Source organism: Ceratotherium simum, chromosome 1 (genome assembly GCF_057802395.1).
Source record: "Ceratotherium simum simum isolate JZ-2026a chromosome 1, ASM5780239v1, whole genome shotgun sequence".
Taxonomy (NCBI): Eukaryota; Metazoa; Chordata; class Mammalia; order Perissodactyla; family Rhinocerotidae; genus Ceratotherium; species Ceratotherium simum.
The window spans coordinates 75783618-75804060 of record NC_141900.1 but is presented as its reverse complement, the minus strand read 5'-3'; the positions used below and the strand labels follow the sequence as shown (position 1 = coordinate 75804060).

Sequence of the window (20443 nt, the reverse complement as noted above, 5' to 3'; positions counted from 1 at the left end):
AGTGAAATTTTGGCAACTTATGGTTTCTCTAGGGCCACCCCCCTCTTCTACATGTCGCAAGTGTCTGGATTTACTGTAAGAAACCGCGGACAAAGGAGTGTGGAGGTAAATTTTAGTTTACTCTGCTTCATCCAGGAAAGAGGTTTCGGAGCATAAGCATAGAGGTAAATGAGATATTTGTTGCTGTTTGGTGTCTATCACATCACTGCCCACCCCCACCGCCTACACCCCGCGCCCTCCCTCACGACCGGCACAGACTGACCAGAACTTCCCCTGGGTCGCGGCCCAGCGATACGGAGCGGCCCTGGCTCGGAGCCCTGCTCTTCCCGAGTCGTGGGTGGCGCGGTGCTTGTTTCCCTCCCCTCCCTTTCCGGACCGAAACGGGGATGTATCTGGGTCAGCCTGGGAGGGGCCGGACCTGCCAGGGACCGGCGGGGTGGGGGGGTTGGGAAGGGGGTGGCGATGACAGCATCTTTCAGGTTTTTGGCGTTTCTGAGCTTCGTCCCGTCCAGCCTCTCACCGCGCTCGCACCCGGCGAGAGCTGATGCTCAAGCCAGTCCAGGCCCTAAGAGTGGGTGTGGGGAAAGCCGGTCCTTCCTATCTGGCCCACCACCCCTCCACTCACTGCGAACAGCGCGGCGCCCAGCCCCACCCCCACCACGCACACACAATCCCGGTTCCCCAAGGCACACTCCCGGGGCGGGCTGTGGGTCCCTCCGCCCCAGGAAAAGAGCAATGGAACAGTTCACGGCCGCCGCGAGTTCCTAGTCTTCCTTCCTTTCCGGTGATAAACGGCGGGGCTACAAGCCAGTTGCTGCTCAAGATACTCCACCCGCGGGCTGAGACTCTCTCTCTTGGCTTTGCGGGAGCCCAGATCCAGGATCAAGGGTCCCTTTACCTCCGCACGGCGTAAAGCCTGAGCGCCGGGGCGGCTGGAAGCTAGACCAGGGCTGGGGCGCAGACCCTCCGGCGGGCTCCTCGCTGCCTTGGTTCCTCCTACGTGATCTTTTGCGCTCCACAGCGCATCTCCCCCAGACGCTTTGGCCAAGGACGCCTGGGTGAGGTCCGGAGAGTCATGGACCCTCTTGGCTCCCCTCCCTGAGAGCTCTGAATATAAGCCCAGCAGCAAGGAATCAAGGCCACAGGTCTTCGTTTCCCTGAGGCCTGGCTCCTCCCTCCCCAATCTTGCCCAGCACAGACTCAGCAGCTTCAAATTTACAAATGCTCGCTCTTCCTCTTGGAGTTAGGGAGAGAAGGGGAGCAATGAGTTGAAAATCATCTCTCGATTCTTGCATCCTTTACACAGTTATCTCTTTATCTTCTCCTTCATTTCCCCACATTGCATGCTCAGGGACTTCTGTTTACCGAAGGGTAGCCTTGCCTATCGGAAACGCACGGTCCTGTGGCCGGAGCCTACTGATGCTCTTTGGCTGGGAGCTTCCCGAAAGGTGCCTGCCTCCGCGGGTGCTGGAGGCCACGCAGAGGTGTTCCTCCTTCCCTGCCTCACCTCACCCGCAGACATCTCTTGCCATCATTTCATCCACCCTCGTATAAAACCCCGCGCCGCCCCCCACCCCCACCCCGCGCAGCTCCCCCTCCCTGGGCTGCGCCCCGGCGGTGAGCTGAACGGACAGGGGCGCGCAGGAGGTGCGCAGAGCTCTCCCGCTGCCCGCGCTCGGCGCGCCTTGGGAATTGGGCTGTGGGCTAGGCAGCTCGGGCTGCCCTTTATCTCTGGCCCCGCTGGTCGTTTGAAACTTTATCAGTGAGTCTCGCCACTCGCCGCAGACGCGAGCGGGGGGCGGGGGCGCGGCGAGGCGCCGGCGGCCGTGACGAGGCGCTCCCGGCGCTGAGCGCTTCTGCTCCGGGCACGCATGGCGCCCGCACACGGAGTCTGACCTGATGCGGACGCAAGGGGGTTAATATGAACGCCCCTCTCGGTGGAATCTGGCTCTGGCTCCCTCTGCTCTTGACCTGGCTCAGCCCTGAGGTCAGCTCTTCATGGTGGTAAGTCCACGCGCACAGGCGCCGGGGGATTTTGGAGATGGGAGTGAGGACTCCACTGGCCACATAGACCCTTCCCCGCGGCCGCAGCAGTCGTGGATTCGGGCCCAAACCCCGGCTGCTACCCTCTCTCATCTCCCCATCCTGAGCCCCTTCGCTTTTCCTCGGGAGTCTGTTCCAGCTTTGACAACTCTAAAAAACCCCACATTACCCCTCAAATGAGAGCTCAGATGTCTGGTTTATTTGGATCCAGCTGAGCGACAGCAAAATCAGCCAATTTCTTATCCCATTGAGAGACGCGCTAGCCGGGTCTCTAGCTCTCTAGCACAGACGTGTGTGTGTGTGTGTGTGTGTGTGTGTGTGTGTGTAAGACAGAGAATTCACCTTGAAAACTACAACCGTCTCCCCCATCCTTCGTTCCTCCCCCCAAAAAATTGCCTCAAGATAACCGACGGGCCAATTCAGGCAGTCAGGAGCTGTACACCACAAAGCGTGTGATTTTGCACTATTTCCCGTCCTTCCACATTCCTAATGCTTCACCCCAGTGGGGCGGAAGAACCGTTTGCTGCCTCCAGGTAGAGACTACCGCCTTAATGCGAAGCTCCAGACCCCGGGACTCTAAGATGTTACCCCGTTTAAAATCACCGTCACCCCAAGGAGTAACTTTGCTACTGTCCTTTGTATGTTGATCTGCGATTTATTTTGCATAGTGAAGGAACATTGATAGTAACAGGTCTTATGGTTAAAAGTTCCAAAGGAAGATGCTCTCCCCCCCCAGCAACTCTTCTCCATCTCCACCTCCTGATCTTGAAAAGAGATGGAGTTGAGAGCTCTGTGACGTCCTTGCACCTAAAGCTTTCCGTCAGGTATTAAAGTACTGATTCAGAAAGACCTGTTGTCGTGGGCTTTTTAAAGAATCTGGGAAAAGTAAGGAGTCTCAGCCAAATGAAAGACTAGAGCAGGGAACTTCAGGAAGACACTGGAGCTCTTCAAAGGAGCAAGGCAAAGCGTTGATGGGAAGAGGGGTTCAATCCTTCTAAGCCGCTTTGAACAGGAAGGTGTTTAGCCTTGACACTGCTGACAGGATCAAAGATTGATTTATCAGAGTGACCATTTTTCAATAAAATGACTATTTCTGTTTCCATGGGTGTATAAACATTATTTATTGCCCAGGCTTTTTGTCACATTGTCTCTCAGCTGTCATTTAAATATATTTTTTGGAAGTCACAGCTGTAACGATTTTATGATCATATAAAATAATGAAAATACAAGAAAAAGACATTCTCCTTGTTTGATCGCTTCAAAAGACACCTATGGCAGCTTGGGTTATATAAAAGGTACCTTTCTAAACATTTCACAACTAATAGAGAACATCTGGGTAGAGATGATGATGTAATTTTTTGTTAAAGTTTCTTTTCAAAAGTACTTTATGGAGCTATAACACTGTTTGATTCTTCCAAACATTTAGTGTCCTTAATAACAATAGAAAGAATTTTTTCCAAAAGTTCTCTATAAAAGCCAAAAAGAGCTGGAAAATGGAAATATTTAAAGGATTCTTTGGTAAGGAAAGAACAGCATGTCTGTGAGGAGATACCATCAGATACCAGCAGGTGTTGATTAGACAGATACAGACAGTTTCCTAAGATACTTAAACATTAGGTCAAATAAATGGGAGCAAGAAGCGTCTAAAGGTCAGCTTCCTCCAAAGCCAAGTCCAGACATATTGTGTCACTGAGATCAGAGCCTTCTTGGGAAAAATCTTTGAGGCATTCTTCCCAAAACATGTTGCCCCTCCCACCTCATTCCATCCCCTGACTGCAGACCTTGCCTCTACCACCCTGGCTAGAGCATCATCTGGTGGCCCTGGCTTCATGTCCAAGAGACAGTCATTACTCCATTGGAGGGAGGCTTCTACTAGTTCACTCACCAGGCCTGCCATACCACTTCTCCCCTGGACTAAAATTAAATAACTTTTGCTTTCTAATATCCCCAAAAGGATAAGGAATTCAGACTTGAAACATGTTTTGAACTCTTCAGTTTCCCAGGAATCACGGCAGCAGGCCCCTCTATTCCCAGTGTCCTCACCTCTGTGCTGGCCCTTCCCAGGTACATGAGAGCTACAGGTGGCTCCTCCAGGGTGATGTGTGACAACGTGCCAGGCCTGGTGAGCCGCCAGCGGCAGCTGTGCCACCGACACCCAGACGTGATGCGTGCCATTGGCCTGGGCGTGGCGGAGTGGACAGCAGAGTGCCAGCATCAGTTCCGCCAGCACCGCTGGAACTGCAACACCCTGGACAGGGATCACAGCCTCTTCGGCAGGGTCCTGCTCCGAAGTAAGTCTCCCACCTTCACGCAGCTCCACGGGCTCTCCCCTCATACACACCGCCCCTTACTGGGTCTTCAAAGTCCCTGCTCATCTTTTCTTGCATTTTATCCAGTCAGAAGCTTGTTCTCTTGGGTGGCATTGTCTCTATTTTACAGATGAGGACTAGAGGAAATCAAAGAAATTTTCTACAGTTTTGCAGGAGGCCAGATGTAGATTAGGATGTAGTGCCCCAGGCTGGTGTCTTTTTACTCTTTGCTCTGTCCGTCATGTCATGTCACAACTCCGCCTGTCTCTCCAGGTTCAGATTTTGTCCCTAGGAAAAAGAAGGAAACAGCCAGAGGGCTCTTTTGACTTTTTTTTACTCTTCTCTCTGGGACTTCAACCTTTCAGAAGGATTTGAGCAGATCAGGATGGATTGCCCCAATCTTTTATGGGCCAAAGATGGTCATTATTACAAAAACACCACCTAAGTGTTTATTAAGAAACAGAGACAAATCTTTGCCCACCACCTTTAACCTCCCATTCAGCTACTCAGCCTTGGGTCACTCTCTGTGTAAATTCAACATTTTTTTCAGTAGAATTGTAAATTCTGTAAGGCAGGGACTAGCCTGTCTTCCATGCACCTTGCTTGGTACCTTGTTTACCACTTATTGCAGGCACCATTCATTCATTCAATGGATGGATGAACTTGTAATGAATGCCTGTTATCTTCCAGCTACATTTTAGGTAGAAGGATTTTTATGGAGAGTAGAGGTGAAAACCATGAATAGACTTTTTTGTCTTTTTTTTTTTTTACTTGCAAAGAGCATTAAACACTAATAAACTTATTAAAAGTTCTGAATATGGGAAGTAGCTCACTAGTTGGTATACAATCAGAAAATTAACTGAAAATCAGATTTTCAAAAATATCTATCCCTTAACCTGGCAGTATTATTAACATTCTTTAAGAAGTAGCACGGCCCATTTGCTACTGGGAAATCTGACTGAAAACATAAGTTTCTGTGCAAACCCCAGAAACAGGAAGCTTTACACTTGTTTTTGCCCACCCCTCTATTCCTAAGAAAATCATCCAGACTGTGCACTTGGTAATGCTTAACAGAGGGTGTTTCTATCATGTAATCATCACAGCCCTAGGGTTTTATGAGGCCAAATGCATAACTGAATGTTTCTAAAATCCCCCAAGGGCGTAGTACTCTCACTCTTAGTGTATCCCTAAAGTTAATTTACTGCGATATTCTGCAATTTTATTCTCCAGTTTGAGAACCATATTCTTCTGCATTCCTTTTGGAGTTTCGATATGACATCGCAAATTATTGAAAGGTTAATAGTAAATTTCAGCTACATGGAATTTTAAGACTTCACCTAGATTAGCTGACCAGTGAATCAATTAAAGTGCTGGACCTTGTCAAAGAGAGTTTGCAAATATCCAGCACAAGTAATCTTTGGATAGATTATGTACCGTCTCTTGGTGTTTAAAATGTATCAGGATTTTTCCTTTTCAAAGTGCTCACAACCATTTTCCAATGATAACAAGTGCACTTCTCATTTACAAAATGATCACTTCTAGATTCTGTCTATGGACATCCATTAAGATGTCTCCAGATTGAAAAAAAAAACCAAAAACCCCTTAGATCACAAATCAAAGGAAGCAATTTTGACCACTGATCCTAAAGATAGTATATCTGCCAAAGCTGGGGATTCATTCATAAAATACTGTAACTAAATCTTGGCAATGTTGTTTCTTCAGAGCTGTAGAGTTGCTGGGAGGGAAAAGGTTAGAACTAGAGGAAACTGAACTAGTTTGAATTTAGGTCTCAGGTAAATAAGAGATTCTAACTTGTAGTTCCTTCAGAGTTTTTTCAGATGAAGCTGAATGCTTTGCCAAAGTACTCAAAACTTTAAACACTCATGCTACACAATTTCTTTCCATTCTTCACAGAAGGCCAGATTTCTTCCTGGACATTTATGTAAACTCCTGTGACTGTCAGTGATGATTTTGTATTGCTTATGGGAGTGCTGAATTTGGCCTAAGGTAGCTTATCCTGGAAATAATCATGAAATTCCAATGAAGCTCTCCAAAGGTTTTTACAATTAATTGCTTGGAGGGAAATTCACATCTTAGAGTTGTGAAACTCGAAGGTATGGAAACCTCAGGAAACCTCAGTGTCCTTATAGATGAATAGGAAAGGCAAAGGGCAACACCATTTATAGGGAGAACATAAAGTTACTAACATAGCCTGTAGTTGTAGAGAAATGGAGAACATTTGCCTCTTTTGCTTCAGAGAACTAGAGTGAGAACAATTTTTAGGAACATTTGTAATTCGCTCACTCAACAGACTATCACCAGTCACAGGCAGAGAAACTTGAAGACAGAACTAGTAAACCCAAAAATATTCCTGTAAGAATACATCTCCGGAATTCTAGAATGAGCCTTAAAAAACGAAAAGGTGATTAGGTCTCATCCTTGTAAATGTCAAAAAAAAAAAAGCGAGCATTTTAAAAGAGTTGAACAATCCATAACTTTCCAGAAAGCCTGCTTCTAGTGTTTTGCCCTCCCAAGTAACAATCTGCCACGCCAAACAAAAACTCTACCTATGCGCTTAATAGACATTGCCTGACTTATCTCAATCCAAAAATTAATGAAACTTCAATAGTAATACATCAGAAAGTATAAATATTACCATTTATGTTTGGATTTGGTTTCATATTGTGATGGCTTTAAAAAGAATCAGTTTTTCTAAGAAGAGGCCTAAGATCAAAATTTGTTTTGTTCCAAAGCCAACTCTTGAAATGTGCTACTATTTCACACATAGCATTTTCGTGATTCATCTAAGACACTTAACTGAAAACATCTTAAGGCTATATCTATGTGATACCAAAACATCTAGAGGTAAATGAAAAGTCAGTCAATGTGCTAAATTTTTCATTTAAATAAATAAACAAACATCTAGCTATTTATTCATGGGTTTGAATAATAAGTGACTAATATTTAGAAAGGAGATATTTTTGCTTTGAAAATTATTTCTGAAATATAGCAGACTTTAAGTGATTTTTCTTCTTTCAGCCAACAAGTTAATGTAATTGTTTGCAGGTTACACCAGGATGAATTCTGTGCCTAGACAATTTATTCCTCTAATACTTTCAAAATACTGTCTGGTCACTGACATTCTGGCATCCACATCTTCCATACCTTTCCCCTAAAAGACCACCTCATAAAATTTCTCTTCCTTCTCCTTAAAAATAAGACCAGTGCTAAATACATAAATCATTTGGAAATTTTCCCCTATATGATATCTCTAAATGTGGGCATTGAACTCCAATCCCAAACCAGGCTTTAACAGATCAGTGGGGTAACTGTGGACAAGGTCTTTTCCCTAAACTGTAAAATGGGTATAATAAAAATTTATTTATCTGAAAGCCACTACCTGAGACTAAGCCACATTAGCATCTATTAGTCACCATCTTTCATAAAACATCTCAATTCCACTTAGAAAATCTGTGATCCTTATAATATGATGTAGGACTCTTTAAAACAGCTCCCATGACCATCACATTTCTCTCTGGAGAGTGCTACCTGCTACCTGTGGCAAATATTCATATAATTGATTTTACCTAACTACAGGGCATGACTGATTCCTTTTTTGATGGTTAGAGGTTTCGGGGGAGATGTTTTTTGAAGGCTGAGGTAAGTGCCGTTTAATATGGTGTAGATATGTTTTCCTGATTTTTAATAATGAGGCTGGCAGAGCAAATATTGCAAGGGACGTATAATAAATTTTAGCACTGAATGACAAACGGAAACAAGCAGCACTTCGATGCAAAAAGGTGGTTTGTTCTCCCAGCTGTGTGGTTCAAAAAGTCACACTCGTCTTGACATATTGAATCACCAAATGGCTCTCCGTTGTCTGCCTTGCATTGGCATTAGGTTGTTCAGCTTCTATTTTGATTGTTAATATATTTGCTGCAGCAACCATTAATAAAAAGGCATGCTAATAACAATGAAATACAGCCCCACTTGAAAAATGAGGTGCACATGGACCCTAAAGAGCCTTATATCTGTCACTATACCACAACACCGTGTTATGAGTTACTACAGATTATTAAAATAATTTAATGTAGTTATTGCACTGAAATATGTACCTTTCAGCCTGTAAGTGAAAGTAGCCTGTGCTCTAATAAAGAACAATTCTAAGAAAGCACCCCAAAGGGTTCTTGCCCAAGTCTAATTATAGGCGGTAAATTTGTTTCCTTCCAGAAAAACCAAAGAAAAGCTTTTCACTGTCTTTTACCCAATACCAGTGATTAGTGCAGGTGTTCCAGAAGAAAGTAAATTCACCTTAATAGTTAGACGTAGTATGTAACTCAAGGATATTGCATATTGCCTTCAACAATCTCTCAATTACTTGTGAAAGTTGATGCCAAGCCAAAGCTCTCTGGTGTTAACGTGCACACAGGGCTGGTTACTGTCTGAATTCTCTTCCCACCTCAGCCCTTAATTTCTTTGAGTTCAGTATTTCGATCTCAATCATTTAAAAGCATATGAGCATCCTCAGTAATGCCTGGAGGTTTGGAAGGTGTTTTCAAAGGGAGCTGTAGTAGCATGAATGCCACAATATGGAATTCAGGCTGTATGTTACAGATAAAGAAACCAAGGCCTAGAGATGTTCCGTTCCTCTCTTTTAGGGCATGTAGGATTCGAGGTTAAAGCAAAGCACACGTATGAGACTAATGTGAAGCCAGGAGCTGGGGAAGGCAGGCTTTTGCTGCATTTTCTTTTACAGTCTATATATGTTCTTTAAAGATAGCTGTCATACAGATATCTAAATTGACGAAAGCTTACATAAGATGGAGGTGGTTCATATTAAAGAAAGAACCTTGGCTCCAGAAAAGAAGCCTTCAAGAACACCAGTGCCTTTCTGTCTAGTGGCGAAGTATGTCAGAGGCAGAGCAAGTATTCAACAGCCATCATGTGCAGAACTAGCAATTCCAGACCACTTTTAAGAAAAGCATTTTTGTTTCAGGTAGTCGGGAATCTGCCTTTGTTTACGCCATCTCCTCAGCTGGAGTTGTATTTGCCATCACCAGGGCCTGTAGCCAAGGGGAATTAAAATCCTGTTCCTGTGATCCAAAGAAGAAAGGAACCGCCAAGGACAGCAAGGGCACTTTCGATTGGGGTGGCTGCAGTGATAACATTGACTATGGGATCAAATTTGCCAGAGCGTTTGTGGATGCCAAGGAAAGGAAAGGAAAGGACGCCAGAGCCCTGATGAATCTTCACAACAACAGAGCTGGCAGGAAGGTATGGACTGCAACGGTGCTCATTTTGTAGATTGCATGGCTTTGTAAATCACTTAAGCTGAGCTTAAGTTTCCCTAGAGTTGACAAAATGCTATATAGTCACAACTTCCCACTGTTCCCCAGCCCAGAGCTGTTTCTTTTAAAGAATACCACCAACTGGGTTGAAATATCCACACCCACTCTCCACCTTCCTTCCCACAGCTGAGCTGAAGGACTCCACCCATTGCTTTTGGCATTGTGTAGACTCAAGTGTTTTATGGTCGCTCTGGATACTGTATCATCTAGACAGAAGATATAATCTGTGGGTGAAGATAGTGCTTCATCCCACATACCAATGGGAATTGAATGCTTGTATCTAAGAGATATCAAGACCCAGAACATCTTCTCTCAAACTTATGAAAGCACCTCACCAGGCATGGCTTATTGGCTGCTTCTAGATTCAGGGATGCTCTTTTTAGAACCAGACCCAGCTCTCACTCACAAAAGCCCCACCTTGTGGTTTCTGGTACTAGATGAGTAAGTGGACCAGGGGAAGACATGGCCCAAAGGGGTACTCTGGCTCCTTAAGTTCTAGTCCTGACTGACCTCCTGAGCTGTGGGTATCTGGTCAGTATTCAGTCCCTAACCCCCATTTGTTAGATGAGGAAACAGGCCCTCAGGTGCTCAAGATCACATGGAAAGTCAGTGGAAAAGTCAGGATTAGAACTCAGGTTTCAACTCACAGCCCAGGGGTGCTTTGGCCTAGGATTAAACCATCTCAATGCCAGTGTTCAGATCCATTGATGAGCCATGTCTTTCTGCATGGTGGCATGGCCAGAATAACTAGAGAATCTGAATACTGCACATTACGCCTTTGTGTAAAAAGCATAAACTGGCTGGGCTACTCAAATACTTAGTCAGAACCATTTTAGAATAATCTAATTGCCAATGAGAAGAGATAACCATAATTTGTCTTTTATCAACACAAATAAAAATGTGCTTGATATTAACATATAAAGAAAGATCAGCATAAAATTGAAAGGTCCCCAGGGGGGCTTTAATAGGAAAAAGAATAGAAAAGAATGCAGATCTGTTTGGATGAAAACTCTTTTACTAGGCTCTTGGAGAGAACAAATCTCATTTAAAGGAGGTTGGAAGGAAAGAACTCTTGCTTAGCACATGGAATAAGATGAGTGTGACCTGAACTGTTTACAAATAATACCTTCCTTGAACTTTAAAAATCAACATCCCTTATTTTCATGAGTTTATGAACTTATAGTGACTACTGCCAAGAATATAGACTATGGTTGTGCAATCCTACAACTATTGGTAATTACTGTTTATGCAATCATTTGGATAAAGAAAGATTTACATTGACCTTTGTTTTGACATTGATACCACATGTATAAGTTATAAAGTGTGGTGTCTTTGATAAGAGTGTGCTGCTTAATTATTCAAGCAGGATATATAATTAGATCTCTGATTATTTGTAAAGATAAAGGCATATGGTCATACATTGTATCCAAAAGAATGTTGACTCATCAAAATAAATGTTAATTTTGCTTAATAGGTCATTAGATATTCAATGTTTCAACTCTTCAAGACAATAGATCTTAATTATTATATTGTAGGCTCTGAATAAACATGACTTTTCATGGAAGTCACATGATTCCTCACTGTGTAGAGGTGAACAGCTGTCAGGCCTCAGATATTCTCCTGCCTACTCTGCAAAACTGAGGAGGCTACTTTTGATTGGAATAAAAGTGCACACACTGACTTTTTTAAATGTGGCTTTAATTAATGGTGGGTGGGCAGACTTTTTCAAGGAGATGCATGATGTCAGTGAATATGAACTTTAACGAGAGTAAATGTATTGAGATAAACATGCGTCTCTAATTCTCTTCTTGCGGTCATTAGACCCCCAGTCTCTACTCCCCCTTCGTACCAGCAGAAGGTCTGTGGAATCAAAATGAGAACAGGCTGGGCTTGTGTTTGAAGGCAGGGCTCCTGAGCTAAGCCTCCAACCACGCTGGCTCTAGAAAACCCCAGCCTCCTAGGGCTGACAGCAACATTAGTTCATTTTTATTTCTTCTTTGTGCTTTTGACTATTTCCCAAATCATCCAATATGAACTTCTTCTACTTTTTAAAGTGGGGGGTGGGGGGAAACCAACACATTTTTAAAAGAAAAACCATCTATTCCAAGGTAGTTCTGTTTAGCCAGCGCTACAAATCGGAATTCAACACTGCCATTTACAACAGGCCTTAATTTTTCCCTAATATTTGAGCAGTTTAATTCATTTATTATAGCAGCTGGTTAGAGCACCCTCATGTGTCTCTGTACTGTAATATCATTTTAGATCTTCTGTGCTGTTATATTTTATTTTAATCACAGCTTCAGCAGAATTTGTAATGGTGTTTCTTCCTTCATGTTTCCTTGAAACTCATCTTTGATTCAGTCTAGTTTTCTACCTCCAAATAGGACTATTAATAAGTCCTAAAAACATAAATCTACCTTGTTCAATACAAATGTTCTATCAAGAAAGACATTCCACAGCTTCTCTCAGCAGTCTATTTTAGGTCTAAAGAAGCCATCCTATGAAAACTTCTAAAGTATATTTTAAGTTAGGTTTAGGTAAATTACAAGGGAAAGGTACTTGGTTGATATTCACCATTTGTTCCCTTTCAGGAGCTTGAAAATGGCTTTTAAATAAGTCCACTCTTTCCTCAAGATAAAATAATCACAACTTCTTTTACCTTTCCTAAGAGAATCTCTATCAAAATAATCCATGTATCCAATCAAATACTGCCCGTCAATCACTGGACATTTCCATAATAAGAATAAGAGAAATTCCATAAAAATACTTTCCCTAAAAGCTATCTCTTACTACAGTGAAGATAGAACATGGCATTTGAAATGAGACCCACCTTATTTTTAATCTTGCAATGCTAGTGGCTTTGCTCATGAATCTCAGGCTCTCTCATATGTAAACGGGTATCATACGGTGCCGGGGTTAAGACAGGTATAAGGCAAATAGCATAGGACCTGGCATGTGGTTGGTGCTCAATAGAAGTTAGTTCCTTTCCCTTGAGTGAAGTGAAGATTATCTGCAACTTAGGTAATAGAGATAGGCACAAATCCAATTTGAACTCCTACTTAGGATTCAATCTGATTGCTCCATGTGTCCATAGACTCATCTTCAGTACAGTTTAACATCCTCATAAAAAATAGGCATACGGTATTTGCTAATGTAGAAAATACTGTCAAATGTTTTGTAATTTGATCTTCCAAAAACTCCGACAGGAATAAAAAACAGTATTAGTATTCCTATTTTTCAGATGAGAAACTGGGTCTCAGGGATGAAGTGACTAACCCAGGGTCACATGATCATAAAGTGCTGGGCGTGGTGGTTCAAACCCAGTTGTGTTCACCCTTGGGTCCTTATCTACCTTTCCATGTTGTCTCTGTTGAGAATTTCTGAGAAAAACACACACACACAATATTTCTGTATTTAAAAAAAAAAAGCAGCAGTAGCTGCCCTTGGAAGGTAGTTTACTGATGATTTTTTTCCCTTTGTGTGTGTCTTTATTTTACAAATTTTCTAAAATGAATACGTATTAGTTTTTAACAACAAGGAAAACATTGTTTTAAATGCCCAAAACACAACTGCTAGTCATTTTGAGTATGCCCAAAGCAACTTAGCCTTATTTGGTGCATTCACCAAATTTCAACTAATGGCACTATAAGTTTAAGAGAACTATTCTTGTGTGCTATTGGACTAAATTTGGTTCAACAGATAATTTATTAAGGAATTACTTTGGGAAAAGCACTGTTTTTGGTACTAAGTCATATGTGGAAAAGACTAAGACAGAGAAGCCCCTGACCACAAGAAACTAAATTTTAGTCAGGGAGACAAGTGAAATACAACTGGGAGGCAAGCTCTGTGCTAGGTGGTACAATAGAAAAATCAGCCAAAGGGCCAGTTAGCTGAGGAGAGAAAGGCTGTGTCATAAAAGAACGGGGTGTTTGAGCTGGAGATAAAGATTTCCAATGACTGAGATAGGGAAAACGCTTTCCAGGACGAAGGAACTACAAGGCAAAGAAAGATATTGGAGCAGAAAGAACATCAAAATTAAGGAATGATGAGGGCTCTAGCGTGGAGCTCATGACTGAGAATTAATAGGAGCTGAGGCTACAAATTCAAGTCTCGGCCAGATCCGGTGAGCCTTGAAGGCTGTGCTGAGATATTTGGATGTCTCTGTGAAGCAATAGGAAGGGATGGGGGAAATTAAATACTTAAGTTCTATTTTGATGCATTGTTAATTTCTCTAGAGTCCACTTTGAAAGAGTAGTAGATTTCAAAGTTCAAATCTTCTGTAATATGTTTGAATTAACTTAAAATAGATTTACTAGGAAAATTATGGGAAATTTATACCTCCCTGAATTTTATTTTTAGCCCTAAATATACATATAAAGACAAACATAGATAGTAAGCTTCCTGGTGTTTATTAATAAAAATTAGCATATGGCAACTGTGTTGATTATTTATTTATTTATTTATTTATTTATTTATTTATTTATTTATCTATTTTGGTGAGGAAGATTGTCCCTGAGCTAATATCTGTGCCAGTCTTCCTCTTTTTGCTTGAGGAAGACTGTCCCAGAGCTAACATCTGTGCCAGTGTTCCTCTATTTTTTGTATGTGGGACACTGCCACAGCATGGCCTGATGAGTGGTGTGTAGGTCTGCACCCAGATCCAAACCCACAAACCCCAGGCCACCAAAAAGGAGCACGTGAACTTAACCACTACACCACCAGGCCGGCCTGATATTTATATTTTTAACATAATGTTTACTTATTATTGGCTACTTTACTCATTAGGGGTTCTTAGCTGTTGACGTCATCTTGACTGAGGTAATATATGGAGGCTGGGGTTTGCAATCAGAACACCTGCTCTAACACTTGAGCATGACCTTAGACAGGTTACCTAACAAGGATTGCTACATAAAATATATACACATATGCACCAGGTTTTAAGCAAGCCTAAGAGGTAGGTACCATGATTATCCACATTTTGCATATGTAGAGACCAAGGTCTATGATAAGGTAGCCAGAATTAGCAAACAAAGTGAATTTATTTGCTGGTTGAAATTAAAACTTAACTTGGCATCCTGTATTTTTATATGGGAGAAGTATGGACAGTGAGGGGATCCAGAGTTTCTAGCTCCACGCCCTGCCCAAACCAGCACCACTCAAGGTCAGTGCCAGGGAGAGCTAGGACCTGCCCCCGAGCTCGGCCCACAGGGGCACTGGGACAAAGCAGAAGATTCTAAGTTCTTTCTACAGGAAACACCTCCAAAGTCAACAGAAATAGATAAGCCCAGCCTTACAGGCAAGTAAATCTCAGGCCTAATGAAGACTCCCAAGAATAGATCCTGTGATGCCATTTAAGATAAATAATAAATAATGGGTCTGAACCAAGAGAACTGGACATGATTAAAAAGAAATCACTCTTAAAAAGGAATATCAATAGAAAAAAAAATGATAAAACTGAACTGAACTACAGAGCCAGATTGCTTTAACCTCCTATTCATCCTAACCCTCCCTAAACTTGATGTTGAGCATCTTTATGAGCTATAACTTTCACTTAGTAGATACTTGTTTTCTGATTGGTCTCCTTAGTTCATAAAATTAAATGCATTTTGAAAAATTAGGTCAGTTCTGCCAGTCTCACCTGTCTTGTTGGACCCAAAAATAATATGTGCTTGATAGTATAGACCTTTATATAGCATATGAATCAAAAACTAACCAGAATTAAAGTCCCAAAGCAGAGAATAACTCTTAACAAAATTATTACAGTTCCATGTAAAGTTCTATTATTCATAGAAAATGTTTTTTAGACTAGCCTCATTAGTCAATAAGAATTATTAAATGTATGGGTAGTCATGGCAATGTCCTTGAATTCCACAAATATGAATTCCACACTTTATATTTCCTAGCTAAGCCCACCCGCAGTACTCTTTTTATTTTATTTTTTTTGTTTATTTTTTGTGTGTGTGAGGAAGATCAGCCCTGTGCTAACATCTGCCAATCCTCCTCTTTTTTTTGCTGAGGAAGACTGGCCCTGGGCTAACATCCGTGCCCATCTTCCTCCACTTTATATGGGACACCACCACAGCATGGCTTGCCAAGCGGTGCGTCGGTGCGCGCCCGGGATCCAAACTAGCGAACCCCGGGCCACCGTAGCAGAGCGCGCGCACTTAACCGCTTGCGCCACCGGGCCGGCCCCAGTACTTTTTATAAAGAGTGACAGTGCTCGAGAAATCACAGTGTCTTATTTAATAAATGATTGCATAAGCAAACCAACTGCACAGTTTGCTAATAAATATTCCTTGTTTTCCTAGTTCCAGAGCGTGTATGTTTGAAAGATGTAAGTTGGTCTGATTTTCAGTAACTCTTAGAGATGTGGACCTGTCAAAAGGATTTAATTGTTAATAAATGTACTTGGCTTTAAACCAGCATCTGAAAATTAAATAATATGTTTTTAATATGTGTTTCCCTTAGGAAAACTGATATAGGACCAGAAATATGTTAGTTGATTTGTGGCATACACCCAACTAAAAAGCGAAGTACTCACATTTCTTTGAATGCTCAAGTTTAACTAAATAATTTAGTTAAAATACAGCATATAAGGACCTAAAATAAATTCTAAGTAGGATTTCTAAGGCAAGGTCAGTTGTTAAGTTACCATATATTTCACACAGTATAAGGTGAATTGCCCTTTTTCTGATAGGAAGAGTATCGGTATGGCATGATACTCTTGCCATTTGTAAACTTAGCAAAATGCAGGTACCTACAAGAAAAAAATTCTCATGTTCTGCAAAGAAGTCTTCCAAAGACACCCTGGCATTCTTCAGAAAAGCTGACTTAAGAAACCAAAATTTCATTCTCCCTGACAGCAGTTTGTCTTTATAACTGGAAAAATAATTTTTTGTAGACTAACTAGATGTGCAACCACTAAGTATAAAAACTTTTATAGAACCCACTGAACCCAGAGAATATGAACCCCAGGGCTTGGCAAACCCCAGTATCAGAAACAGTGGCAGAATGATTTAAGGTGCCAACTTGGTGTCAGACAGGCTTGGGTTACATCCTGCCTCCGCCACACTGCCGGCGAGACCTAGCTCAAGGTCCTCAGCCTCTAGGTGTCTCAACATCTGCATCTGTAAAATGGGGATGAAAATAGTATATACCTTGTGTGCTTGTGTGGATTAAATAAAATAGTAAATATAAAATGCTTGTATGCATTAAGCAAAATGATGAAGATAACATGTTTAGCATGGTTTGACATAGGGTAAGACCCTAATGAATGTTATGCCTCAACATTATGCTTCAGGAAGTTGGGGCAGATAAATATAAAATAGAATTTCTCTAGCCTACACAATGCATGTATTTCCTTCTTCCATAACTTTTTCTTTTTTTTAACATTTAGACTTATGTTTCTGTGGTATAGAATGCTAATATTTATGTTTCTTAAATTCTAAGAATAGAAAATAGCTTCTGCAGACTTGAAAGCTTAAAATGCTCAAAATCAAAGATTTAGGGCCATCAAAAATCTGTTACAATTTTAGCACTGAAACAATTATGAGCTTATTGAAGATTTCTTTATTGAGAAAAGTTCCATATTATTTATGTAATTACAACCATTACATACTAAAAATGGTTTCTATGAGGCTAAACACCAAAAGAGTACTGTTATCCCTAGCAGTCAAATTTGTCTTTTTTAAAGTAGTCATGTCAAATGAACAAGTACTTATTGACGCCACAGAGTAATCATTAGATGGGATTAAGCAAATGGTGTGGGGAGAGGGGTTTATGAAGGATTGTGCTGGCCAGTCTGGTGATATAAAACCACAAGGGCTGTGAGATGTGAAAAGAGGAGCATGAGAAGGCTGAAATGGAATCTTGACAGCAGCCTACTTGAAGAGTCAAAGAAGAAGGAAGTAGAACAAGAGACCCTTTAGAAGAAATTCAAGAGACAAAATAGAAAACAGGATCCACTGTGTCATGGGCTACAGCCTAAGTTTCTGGAAGAAGCGCTCGGCATCACACACTGGAGAGAGACAGCAAGTCATCGTAATGGATTCTTCCTCGTGTTCTGTCTTTCTGTTGTAGAAACAGCACTTGCACAAATGAAAGTAAGAAATTGAGCAGTGCAAAAATGTCTATCGTAAAATGAGAATGTTTCCTCCCTGACAATCCTTGTCTCCTTCCAGACCATTTCACACGCAAATGGACTCAAGGCTGTGGACAGGGCACGTACTATTTCACCTCTTCCTCCCTAAAACCTCATTAAAGTTATGGTAATGGGATAAAAATGGTTTAAATCAACAATAAAGAGAATGGTCAAAAAATTGAGAGAGCTCATCCAATTTCTGGAAAGTGGAAAGCAAATGAAGAAATTGTAACTGATAAAGAAGGATGGATAAGCCTTGGTCTAGAAGGATGGAAGCAGATGGGCAAAAAGTAAAAGCAGAAGAGGCAACAGCCAAAAGTGGAAACCAAGATGCCCTAAGAAAATTTCAGATACAAATGAGCACTGGAGAGACACACAGGCCTGAGAATCGGGATTAACTGACATTAAGAGAATTAATCTCTATCCATTAAGAGATGGAATTCTGCACCCACTGCCTCCCCTCCACCCTGAGCAGAACTCCTGAAGTCCAGCGTGTAACCTTCCAAACTTTCCGGAGTTAGAGTCTCCAGCATGATAGCCACTGTCCTACCTACTCACCAGAAAGCAAACCTCTCTGGTCCACAAGCCCCACCCATACAACCAGAGTTCCTAACTGCCTTTTTATGACTTCATTCTTAAATATGAAGAGACTGTCTAAGGATTACTATATATCTGATTAAATTCAGTAGCATAAAAGAGAAAGACCAAAAATTGTAGGAAAAATGACCAAGGAATAAAAGCAATAATTCAGGGATGAGAAGAGAATTTTTTAAAAGCCTGATTAGTCTCCTCACAGAGATTCAAGGAGATATTAACATCTATAAACAACAAGAATGGATGGTTTAAAAAAGTGACAACTAGAGAAGAGGAAAGAACTTAGAAGAAAAAGCCAAAGAAATCTCCCAGAAAGTAAAATAAAAAGCCAAAAAGACGAATGGAGCTTAAGGAAATCCATAAACACCATTCCTCTTTCCCACCTGAGTTTGAAACCAACTGAAAAATGGACAAAGGAGGCAGATAGATGGAGTAAAAACGTCTGTTGCACTACTGAAAAGAAGTTGCACTGAAGGATGTAGCTTCAAATCTTCAAAGTGCTTCCTAGCAATCCACCCCTGAACTGGGCAGACTTACTCACCCTGTCCCGGGCTGTGCAGTGGGGCCCCTGCAGGGAGTCCCTTGCTGGAGGGTAGGAGCTGATCATAACTCATCTTCTCCACAGGTTGGCATATCCCCAAAGAGAAGGAACCCAGGTTCACAACCCTGATCTTTTCTCTAAACTCACCAGTTGGATAAGTCACTTCTCCTTCCCTGGGGAGAAATGAGTAAGGGGATGGAGAGAGCCAGGCGTGTTACTCTAATGGAATTTCTTTCTCAAGAAGGCAGGAAGAGACTGTTAAAAATATAAGAGAGAAAATATGAGAGACATAAAGGATTGACTCAGAAGGTTCAGCAGCTGGCATTAGAATGCCATAAAGAGACTAAAAAAAGTAGAGAGGAGGAAAATATTAAGAAAATGTCTCAGTGCTGAAGGACATGAGTTTCCAGATTGAAAGGGCCCACTGAGTGCTAAGCAAGAGCAATTTTTTAAAAAATCCTAAATATATCATTATGATACTTTAGAACACTAAGGAGAAGGGAAAGTTTCTATAACCTTTCATGAAGGAAAAAAAGAATACAAAGTGAAATGAAAACAAACATCAGTTGCCAAAGAATCAGCGGGACATCAGACTTCCCATCTGCAGCGCTAGAGGCCAAAGCCTGTGGAGCAATACCTTCACAGTTTTAAGGGAAAATTATTTTCAACTCAGAATTCTATACCCAGCCAAACTATTAGTCAAGTGTGAAGGCTGAATAAAGATATCTTAGACATGCAAGAATTCAGAATATGTATCCTCCACGCACCTTGAAGGAGTTACTTAAGCAGGTGTTGCAAAGAGAAGGAATAAACCAAAAAAGAGAAAACGTGGCATCCAGCAGAGCAGTGTGTCCAGTCTAGGAGGGCATGATGTTAGGTCTCAGCTGTGTAGCCAGTCCAGGTTGGAAGAAGAAGATGGAGAACCACGGAGTTCCCCAGGAAATGAGGAGAAGTGATGGAGGTGGAATGATTGTGAGAGTGGAAAACGTTAGGTTATAGTAAATGCAATTGGTAGCAAGTAAAATGACAAAACACCAGACTTCACTCCAGGAATATGCTTCTTTGGCACAGAGGTTGTGATATTGGATCAGAGATTATAAGATGCAGTCCTGTCACAGTCCTTGGTTGTGCAGTTAACAGTTTTTTTGTTTTTTTTTTTTGTGTGTGAGGAGATCAGCCCTGTGCTAACATCCGCCAATCCTCCTCTTTTTTTGCTGAGGAAGACAGCCCTGGGCTAACATCTGTGCCCATCTTCCTCCACTTTATATGGGACGCCGCCACAGCATGGCTTGCCAAGCAGTGCGTCGGTGTGCGCCCGGGATCAGAACCAGCGAACCCCGGGCCGCCGCAGCAGAGCGCGCGCACTTAACCGCTTGCGCCACCGGGCCGGCCTTGCAGTTAACAGTTTTACATACATGTTTATTGTTTTCGATTTTTGGAATCAATGTCTAGGCATATGGTGGGAGCC

At 41.9% G+C, this 20443-nt stretch overlaps 1 protein-coding gene across 1 annotated transcript in view; it reads left to right on the top strand.

Moving 5' to 3' along the window:
* Nucleotides 1–1921: 1921 nt before the first annotated feature.
* Nucleotides 1922–20443, top strand: part of WNT2 (Wnt family member 2) — a 40421-nt gene continuing 21899 nt past the window's right edge. The window contains exons 1-3 of the mRNA XM_004418771.2: nt 1922–2004; nt 4108–4334; nt 9349–9626. Of these exons, the coding sequence (XP_004418828.1) occupies nt 1922–2004; nt 4108–4334; nt 9349–9626 (588 nt within the window). The remainder of the gene's footprint in view (nt 2005–4107; nt 4335–9348; nt 9627–20443) is intronic.